At 35.5% G+C, this 11,124-nt stretch overlaps 1 protein-coding gene across 2 annotated transcripts in view; it reads left to right on the forward strand.

Annotated features, from left to right (window-relative positions):
• The window catches only part of LOC144961787 (DNA repair and recombination protein RAD54-like), a 33,277-nt gene extending 25,646 nt beyond the window's left edge, over window positions 1-7,631 (forward strand). For both annotated transcript variants that reach the window (XM_078894877.1, XM_078894871.1), the window contains exons 20-21: window positions 4,688-4,851; window positions 5,375-7,631. In XM_078894877.1, coding sequence (XP_078751003.1) covers window positions 4,688-4,851; window positions 5,375-5,576 — 366 coding nt within the window. In that variant the 3' untranslated portion in view covers window positions 5,577-7,631. The remainder of the gene's footprint in view (window positions 1-4,687; window positions 4,852-5,374) is intronic.
• The last annotated feature ends 3,493 nt before the right edge of the window (window positions 7,632-11,124 follow it).

Below are 11,124 nucleotides of genomic sequence, written 5' to 3' on the forward strand. Positions count from 1 at the left end.
TCTCATTCCTTCTGAAGACTGTTTTGGAAATTGATTTCAGTAAATTTAATTTCAATCTCAGATTGTGGAAAAATGTCATCATATCTATTATCGTTTATATCAGCATCATCATTATTATTATTAGTTGTAGTAGTAGTAGTAGTAGTAGTAGTAGTAGTAGTAGTAGTAGTAATAGTAGAAGTAGTAGTAGGAGTAGTAGTAGTTGTAGTTTTTGTAGTCGTAGTGGTAGCAGTAGTAGAAGTAGTAATTGTAGTAGCGTTACTACTATAGTCCATCTCAGATAATCGCCACACCTTGGGATCTGTGAAAATGTTGCGATTAACCAAAGTGGACTTTCCTGTTCACTATTGCAACAATTTCTCTCCGAGATTACATGGACTTGGGACCGTCCATGACCTCTTAAAAATTTTTTTAGTTTGTTTTAATTTTTGTTTTTCGTTACTTTTTTAATTAATTTATTTTTCCTTTTTGGTTGTAAATTCTATTGTTTACCTTTGCATTTGACATCACTCATTTCTCTAGAAGGCATCAAGGGTAGTCTGTTTTCTTGCTGATGCCAAATGTTTATAAACATGATGCTCAATAGTTTCCACTGATGGAAGCAAATTGGTTAAAGAGTATTCTTAAATGAGCCGATGGAAATTTTTCATGAAGTCTAGCTTTTCTTTATTTGACAAAGGTTCATATTCATCATCATCATCGGCATCCTCTCCAAGCCGCTGATGTTTTGCCGGCTGCACAGCTCTTAAGAGCTCTTCATTTTATAGCTCTCCCGTTGTCTCCAGCTCGTGGGTGAAATTTTCTGGAATGATGAAATTTTGTTTGATTGATCCCTTGAATTTGCCACTTTTTGAGGTCGAAAATTTGTTGCAATTAACCGAAATTTGTTGCAATTAACAAGTGACTATGGAATTAATTCTGTTTCTTGGGATTAACCGAGTTGCGATTGACCAGAGTGGACATTATTATTATTATTACAGTGCACTCTGGATACGTCGACGTTGCCTAAGTCGATTTTTACCCAAGTCGATTTTTTTTCTTGGTCCCTCCCCCTTCTTCCTATATAACATTAGTAAAAAAAAAAAACTCCACATAAGTCGATGTCGCTTAAGTCGATGTTCTTCTCACTCATGACTACAAAAAAATCACAAATAAACAAGTATTTTCATTGGTTAAAAAAGCTACCAGTAAGAATTTTAAGTGGTTAAGAATATCCGTGAACGATTGGTGCACATCGATGTGATGTAGGTGCTTTGCCTGACGTCCGTGTTCAATGTACATGAGCAGTATTGAATAACTTTAATTTCTCCATCTCAAATTTTACATTGTCGCAACTTCAAGCTCAAGATTTTTTTGGTTCTAATCCCAGGCCATCCTATGTAATGGCCCTCTTAATTAGTATCAATTTTATCAAGAGGAATTCAAGTCAAGTTTACAACTACAATGGCAAACCTATCGCGGAAAAGGAAGATTCGATGCATTTGGAGAGTTAGGCATGCAACAGAAAATCATTGCATAGGAAATTGGCATACCAGCTATTTCTGTCGATTTACAAGAAGCATGACCTTGACCTAGAGGCGCCTACCCTTCCGCTTTCACTTAATTGGTATACATTCCACATTCAAGGCATTCTCATCGAGGAAAATTTTTTTAAAGAATCTCTAGCTAAAAAAAAGTGAGCTATGGCTTATTTCGTCATCTCCTATGGTCAATCAACACACATTTTATATGTCTGATTAGTCTCTTCAAAGTGTGTGCTGCTGATGTCGGATAATATTATATGTTTGGGAGGGGGGTTGACCGAAGTATTATTAGTATTATTGTGACTCCAATTCGTGAGGTCAATGACCTTGGTAATATTATATGTTGGCTTCAATCGGTAATAATATTATTTGAGTACGGTCAGCTTCTTTCCCTATTTAATTTTAGGCCTGTGTCCGTGTGTGTGTGTGTGTGGGTGTGTGTGTGTGTACCGGCACGCGCGTTTGCTTGATTAGGTGTGTGTGTGGGGGGGGGGAGGAGGGTCCTGACAAGGTTAAATCCATCCATTCAATGCTTTGCTCTCAGACGGCCAGGACCTGTGTGTTCTCTATTATTATTTGACCCCATTCTTAGTCTTTACACAATCTGTACATTTTTACACATTTTTTATTTTTAATCATTTGAGTACTTTTGGATTGTCTATTACATTTTCTGTTGCAAAGTATGTCATAGTCAATAACAGTAAGTTGATTCCGCTTTTTTATCTCAAATTCCGATTTTTATGTATTCTGATTCCTCTATGGGACTATTGGGGGTAGGAGCCTCTCATGACCCCTACAGAGACCGCGCGATATGAAGGGACATACTTATTCTAGATTGGTTTGCTTTGTTCAAATGAGTTTTTGCTCATTTGGTTACACTCCGGTTAAGTTGATTTTCGGATAAGTCGATTTTTTTCACGGTTCCCCTGGGCATCGTCTTATCCGGAGTCCACTGTATTATTATTATTATTATTATTATTATTATTATTATTATTATTATTATTATTATTATTACAGTGGTGATCCCTAAATGCCCGCTGCCTTTATGTCCGTTTTGACTAAGTGCCTGCTTTCTTAGCAAATCAGAAATTTTGTTCTGTAAAACACAACTCTAAATGCCCACTTTTTAAAAGGAATTCCGCCTAAGTGCTCGCTTTGACAACTTCACAATGCTTTTGTTTTTTTGTTTTTTTTTCACTTTCCCAATTTCACAATATGGACAGTCTTGTTTGATATAAAGATAAGAGACCCCCCCCCTTACCTTCCTCTCTCCCATGACTTCTATTGGATGGCATAGGACAAGTTACCATCTAAGCGTCCCTTTGGCTTATTACAGGTCTACACTCGCCCTCTACCAGAAGTCCTAATCCACTGTCAACAACTTTGTCCTTTGTCCGCTCCTCCCATTCTGCTTTTGATTAGCTCACACAAGCTGATGAAACAACTCCTCCCTCCCTCCCCCCCTCCAACGTTCTCCTATCCATTGTTACCCCCTTCCCCCCTTCTTCTGCCCCCATCCCTCATCAAGCCTCCTCTCAATTTGCCATGCACAACTGACCAACGCACCTTTCACACTAATAAATTAATGACACGTTCAAGTGTGATAACAAACTTTTGGTGACTCGCAACATTACGGAAATCTTGCTGCTAGATGTTGACCAGGCATTGAGAAATGAGTTGTGAGAACAAGGATTCATGAACTGCATGGTTATCTATATTCTATAGATGTCGCTCATGGAATGGCACAATGGTGCTAGGATTCAAAGTCCAGTTTTCCTGGAGTTTTGTTATTCCGGGGTTTTGTAGATGATGGAAAAAGGTGATGTGTTGAGACCTATATAACAATGCGATGTGTAGACCAACCAGTGCCTGTGATAAGACAGGTCCTAACCACATTATAATGTGCATTTTCCCCACTGCGAAAGTCTTTACCATTTTCACTCTCTGATGTGTATTGTCATTGTTTTATCGTTAACAGTGCCCAGCAGACTCGTCACAGTATACTTTGCGGGTAGTTGGATCGGAGCATCACCCTTGAATCATATACCTATGATGTTCGCATGGGTGTACGATCCGATAGTGATGTCGTTTCTTCTTCTCTTTACTAGCCTATCCTGCTTCTTTCGTTTGTGATTGTATTTTTGACAGGGGATATTTTTTTTTCTGTAAATCTTCTGCCTGTTTGTTCTTGGTTATTTATAATTTAGCTTATGATATCTTTAAGTTATGATTTTGATTTACATTTGTACTATTTTTGTTAGATTGCTTGTTTTTTTGTTTCAGCGGTCTCTCATATAACCTCAATTGTGTTGAAAGAGACCTAAAGCAACAAACAAACAAACAAACAAACAAAAACAGTATACTTTAAATATGAAGGTGATAAATTAAGGCAAAGGCACTTGTATAATGTAAAGATCTGAAGATTGTGTCTGGCTCTGTTTTATACACACTTTTTCAGATATCTTTATTTTAAAGACAATGCCATGTCACCATTTAAATCTCTTGCACCAACCATTGCTCACTTAGAAATCTGCTACTCCGAGCTTGTCCACAATAATTTTTGCTTGCTCGCAGATGATGAAGCCAGAAGTCGATACATTTGAGACTTTGTCAATGGTCATTTTCGTAACATTTGCCACAAAAATACTCTAATATTAAGTAATTTTGAAAAACTAATGACAAAACTCATTTTCATCAGTAGGACATCTCATTGGACGGAATTAAAAAAAGAAGTTTTTTTGGTCAGAGGATGAGATGACGTTGGTCGGAAATGAGGTTTCCTATCAGGGTAGATTTTTTGTATAAAGCGTTGGTGTCAATTGTCGATTATTGCTATATTGATGTCGCTAAACTGGGGTTTTACTAAAATATGTGTCACATTTTGGGTTTTTTATTACAATCCAGAGTTTGCACTGTATTAAAGTTTTAACGGGAAATATTAAACTATTGCCCATGTCTACATATTTTTCAGCAATGTATGAACTTTACAATACATTAGAATAGTATACAAATTTAAAGTTAAAAGCAATATGTTTTAAAATGCAAAGTTCCATTAACTGCTGTCATTGATCACCTGAAGTTGAATGATTGTTTGATTAGAACCTATATAAGATTATTATTTGTATTCATACTTATTCATACATATTATCCATGCATCTTATCAGACTGGAACAATAGAAGAGAAGATTTTTCAGCGCCAAGCACACAAGAAAGCCCTTAGTAGTTGTGTAGTGGATGAGGAGGTTGATGTGGAAAGACACTTTAGTCTTGAGGAGCTACGGGAACTTTTCACTCTGAATGAAAACACCTTAAGTGATACACATGACAAGTGAGTTTCTTGTTTCTCTATTGCTAAGTGACTGTAACGAAGCAGCTCAAACTCAATAATTTCAAAAGTTATTTATTATCAATAGTATAATAAAGAGCAACCCAACTTGGATGAAGACTTTTCTGTAACTAACTAAACCTTTGCTTCACTTAACAGTATGTTTTAACTAGTTAACTGCCATACTCTGGAAAAACATGTATTTAAAAATTTGGCAAGAAAACTCATTCTTCAAATATCTATTGGTTTAAATGACACTCATCTTAACAAAAACTTTCAATCCGGGGACTTTGCAATATCCCAGGTTTGAGAGTTTTTGCCAAGATGACTGTAATTTAAATCAATCAATATTTGAAGGACAGTTTCAGGCCAAATTTTTTGATACATGTTTTTCCAGAGTACAGTAGTTAACTGGTTAATTCTTTTATCAAAAACAGCAACTCGTACAGTGCAAATTTCAAAGCTATATTTAATTTTTGCCTCTATGGAATTTAATGAATTTCCTCTCTTTTAAAAAAAAAAACAGGATTAAATGTCGACGATGTGTTAATGGAATACAAGTAAAAGGACCACCTGAAGGCAGTGATTGCAACTCTAATCTGTCCCAGTGGAATCACACCACAGACAAGAAAAATTTGGTAGATGTCACTTTAAAGACCACTTGGAATTCAAACATCTCTTTTGTATTCCATCATAAGTCCCATGATGAACAAAGAAAAACTGTGTGAAAATTATGAAGTTGTCTAACTTGGAGAAAAATCTACAAATCTACAGCACACCATGATTACTACAGAAAAGGAATCTTGCATAGTTGAATTAATGCCAGAACTTCTGATGTGAAGTTTGCGACCAGATTGAATAATACTTTATTGGAATCAAACCTGAAATTGCTTGTTGTGACTCGGTAATGTAACTATTCCCTACTACTTAAGTCTAACCATGAAATTCTTAAAGTTGATTGGACAATGTTATTGGCATGTGTAAGAGAATAAATCATTTTCCAATATTTAATTTTCAAACCCTATACAGTGGAACCTCCCGATAATGACATGCCACGGGACCGAGTTTTTATTTCGTTATCCGGAGGTGTCGTTATTTAGAGGTTTCCAAGATGGCGGAAAGTGGGTGTGGTAAGGCCCATGAGACCTGTTTTTATTAACATTGACAAAACAAACAAAACATTGTAGTGCGTGAGTCTAGGTGATCTGAACTGAGTACACTGATAGTGTGCTCCTAGAATCTACATCTGTTCCCTATTTAAACCATTCCCCTTTGTCTTACTTTTTCTTATGTAATTTCAATTGTAAATCTAGAATGTTTTTTACTCTCCAATTTTCTTCCTTTTTACTGGCGCTGATATGACATAGATGTGTCACAAGCGCTGTAAAACCCTTTAAAACAAACAAAAACAGCTAATTCGGACGCTGTGAGTTAGATAAAATTCCTCATCCTCTTCCTCCTCCCACAAAAACGCTATTACTACTACTACTACTACTACTTCTATCACCACATAATATCACATTTTCCAAGATTTTGTGTTTACTTGCTTACACTTACATTTATACCTTGGTTTCTATTAATGCACATCAGCCAAGATTCGTAAAAAAAAAGCTGCATTCTCATTGGTTTCAAAAGCTGCATTCTCATTGGTTCAAGCAGGAATCGTTTTTATAAACTTTGAGTACTCATACTCGGTATTTTTAGTATCAGATATCTACGAAAACTGCAGAAAATTGCCAAAATGATGTCGTTATTCTGAGGTTTTATCAAAAAGTGCGTCGTTATTTGGAAGTTTATTTTACTGATCTTAAATAGAAAAAAAATCGGGACCACGGGTCAATGTCGCTATCAGGAGGTTGTCACTATTCGGAGGTGTCGTAATCGGGAGGTTCCACTGTATATAGCGGCTGCTCTCAGACTATTTATTGGTTGTTTCATTGGTAGTGGACATGGGGCCTTATTATTGTGCCTTAAGGAATAATCACACTTTAGCATTACTCTAGTAGCATAATCGTTACATTCATAGTATTTGGGAGCAATGTACGTACCTGGTTCACCCTGCTGATTTTTTTTTTCTGCAAAGTTAGTCCAATCCCTGCATTCTTGATCCTTTTCATTGTGTGCCTCTTGCTCAGCCTTCCTATTAAGTAATCAAAACATAGTACGTAATACACTTATATTTAATTTGGCAGCAAGCTTTTGATGCAAGGTCATGCTGCTGAACAGTTTTAGAATTATTGTTTCAAATTGAAACACTGATTAATTTTCTATATTTATCACTAAATAGAAGAATATTTTCTTCTTCCAAAGCATTTATTTACATCTGCTAGTTTACAATTTGGGAAGCAGGATAATCTTTCGTTAAAGTGGCCCTTTGCATAGACTTGCTTGACTGTATCGCAGTGATTCGCAGTCGATTTCAATAATATTTTATGTATGTATTAAGAAATTTCACAAGAATGCTGTTTTATGTTACAGCAAATACCTTATGTTATCTGAAATTGCACCTCTTTTTGTCAAGTTTTCTATAAAATGGACAAATGTCTTAGGACTTATTACTGACTTGAGTTTTAGCTTTCTGATTTTTTAGATAATTGTGTTACTGTTTTGTTTTTTGTCAGCTATATATAATGCTTATAATTGGTCTATTATTATTATTATTTTCATCATCATTATAGTAATAATAGTAATAAGAATGATAATTATTAATTAAATGAGATTTTTAGCCTATGTATACAGATACTGTAAATATAAATACAGATGAATCTTGTCTTATAAATCTGGAAGTAGATCTTAGCTGTTGTTCTGGGTGGGGTTCCTGGCCTTCCATAGTGGGCAGGGGGGTACATATTGTGTCTTCTATCCCCTTATATCTGTTTTCCAACATGCTTTCTGTCTTTTTCTTGGAATGAGATTACTTGGTTTTGTCCTGGCCCTGGCCGGAGTCCTAGCTGGGAGGGAAACAGTCAAATGCATGGTTATTGTTTTGGGAGATGATATTTTTTTTCCTTGTAAATCATCTCTCTGTTATGTATTATTATATTTGTTATTTTGAATGTATAATGTATGCATTTGAGTGTATTCCTCTTTGTTGGATTTTGTGCTTGTGTCCGGATGAGACTTATAGGTGATCGCAAACTAAGTACATTGGTGGTATGCTCTTGGAATCTACATCTGATCCCTATTTGTTGCCAGTTCCCCTATGTCTTTCTTTTTCTTGGGTGCTTTAATTGTAATTCTAGAACTTTTTACTATCCCATTTTCTTCCTTTTTACTGGCGCTGATATAACCTAAATCTAAATGTGTTGCAAGCGCCCTAAAACCCTTAAAAACAATTTAAAAAGCAGCTGTTGGTTGGCTTTTGTTTTTTGTTTATTATTGGGTTGTTTTTTTTTGTTGGGTCTCTTGACTTCCCATGGCGGATGGAGAGGTCTCTCTTGCTGTGTCCTCTATCCCCCTATATATATATGTTTTCCTTCTCCGTGTTGCTTTCTGTCTTTGATTTGGAATGAGATAACTTAGTTTTTTTCTGACCCTGTTCTTCTTCTTCTTCCTCTTAAGTCTGTAACTTAAAATTTTGAAGATTCCACAGACCACAGTATTTTTCTTTATTTGGAGATGTGAGTCTTTTCCACTGTCTTAATGTCGATGGTATGAACGAGTACAAGTGTGCATCCACTATTCAGTTGGGAATCATAAACTTGGATGACTTCCTCTCATTTTGTTGAAAATCACCGAGGATTAATTTAACTTGATCATTTAGGCCTTTGCAAAATATTGTTACTTTGTCACGCTTTCTTCTCTGTTGTAATGGTTCGAGATTTAAAACAGTTTCATTTTTTTTATCTTTGTTGTTTTGATTTATAAATGCCATTGCTCTGTTTTGTATTTGTTCGATTTCTTGGATTTCTGATTTGTGGTGAGGGTCCCAGAGAGAGCTACTATATTCTAGTGTAGGTCTAACAAAGGCTTTATAACACTTTAACTTTATTTCCCTCCTGCTCCCGTATAAGTTTCTTCTGAGGAAGCCTAAGGTAGAGTTTGCTTTTTTGCATACTTATATGTTTGTAATATGATCTTTCCAATTTAGTTTGTGAGCTATTGTTACTCCTAGATATTTCGTCTTGCTCACTTCTTCCAGTGCAGTGTTATCTATTGTGTATGTTGAATGTATGATTTTTCTGTTGTTTCTGAATTTTAGAACCTGGCATTTCTGAGGATGGAACTCCATGCTATTTTCTATTTCCCAGCATTGTAAGCTATCTAGATCGACTTGAAGAATTTCTGTGTCACGTTTAGCTCTTATTGACCCATATAGAAGGCTGTTATCTGCAAACAATCTCAGTTGGGTTCCTGGTGTAAGTCTTTCTGCATATCATTAATGTAGATTAAGAACAAGACGGGGCCGAGAAGTGTGCCCTGAGGAACACCAGACACCACATGGGCTGACTCTGATGACTCACTATCCACGACAACTACTTGTCTTCGATTGGTCAAGAAGGACATAATCCATTGGAATGTTTTGTTTCGTATTCCATGTCTCCATAATTTCAGTGCCAATGTATGATGGTGGACTTTGTTGAAAGCTCTGCTAAAGTCTCAACAAAATGGCATCAGTTTGTAATTTTTTATTTATGTTTTCTGCTAGGTCATTGATTGGTGTGATTAGTTGTGTTTTACATGATCTTTTTTTCATAAAGCCATGTTGTGTTTCTGTTAAAATTGTATTGGCTTCTATATGATTCATAATGTTATAAAATACAACATGTTCCAGTGTTTTACTGGTGACATACTGGTCTATAATTCTCTGCTTTAGCTTTTTTTCTCCTTTTTTATAAACCAGTGTTATTTTTTCTTTTTTCCAATAAACAGGTTGATGGCTAAGTGAACTCTGGAAAATATGTGTCAATATAGGTTCTAGTTCTAGCTCGTCTGATCAGTTTTTCATTAATTTTCCTGGTATATCATCAGGACCAGTTGCTTTGTGTTCCTTAATTGCATTTAGAAGCGTTGCGACACCTCTCTGATATTTTGATGTCCTTCATTATAGGTATGTCAAAATTGTCTTGGTCATGTGAAGTATAATTCTTTGTTTGTTGGATAGGAGAAAACTGAAGCAAACTGGTCATTCAATATATTTGCCTTAATTTATGGATCGGATTGAAATGTTCCGTTATTGTCTTTGAGTGTAGCAATTCCACTTTAGTCTCTTTTTACTTTGGATATACGACCAGATTATTTTATTGTTGCTCTCATCATTTATTATTTCATCGACATACTCTCTGTGGGCTCTAAAGCATTCTCTTTGAGTTTCCACTTTGATTTTTTTAAAGTCGTCTGTTGCTGCTTCAGAGTTGTTGGGTTTTTTTTACCTTTAGATACAGTTCGTTTTTCTTTTTAACAAGTCTCTTGGTTTGCTTGTTAGTCCATGGTTGGTTGTAATTTTGAGGGGGGGGGACATTATCATTTAGGATAGATTTTATGTTACTGGTAAAAATGTTCCCATTGGTCACAAATTTCAGAGTCGATGGTAAATTTTCAAAGAATACACTGGCAAGGTGTTTAGTTTCTTGTTTCATTTTAGTGATAGTTGAATGTTTCCACGTATAGATCTTTCTTTTTACTTATGTTTGACACAGTTATCAACTTGTACTATATCATGATCACTAAGACCAGGTAAGATACATACTTTCTCAACATGTGATGGGTGGTTTGTAAAAAGCAAGTCAAGTAGTGAGTTTTATCCTGTGTTTTCCAACACAATTTGTTGTTGTCCACAGTCTATTATCGCTTCCTTGAATATTGAATTAAGCCCTTTTGGGTACCTGTTACTCTGAATCAACGAATTGAGGTGTCCGGTTAATGTCTGGCAAATTGAAATCCCCTCCAGTACAGATTGTTGACTTGTATTTTTATGTTATTTCGTTGATACAATTACAAATTGCTTTCATAGTTTCAATATCTCTGTCGGGTTTTCTAGTCCTATTATGAGGGGTGATTTGTTTGTCATTGTTATTTTGCAAAATAAAGTGGGTGAGTCTACTTTATTTTTTGGTAAATTTAATATTTTCACTATTTATTGTTTTCTTTATGCAAATCATAATACCCCCTTCCCCTCTTTTGCATTGATTTTTCCTGTCGTTTCTGTATATTTCAAATGTGTCTGATGTCAAATTCACTGTTTACTATTTCGTTCTTTAGTCAGGTTTCAGTTCCCATAATAATGTCGGAATTTGTAATTTCAGTAAGGTTCAACAGTTCTTTCTTTATCCAAAT

Source organism: Berghia stephanieae, chromosome 1 (genome assembly GCF_034508935.2).
Source record: "Berghia stephanieae isolate SIO BIC M18660-M18661 chromosome 1, UCSD_Bste_1.3, whole genome shotgun sequence".
NCBI lineage: Eukaryota > Metazoa > Mollusca > Gastropoda > Nudibranchia > Aeolidiidae > Berghia > Berghia stephanieae.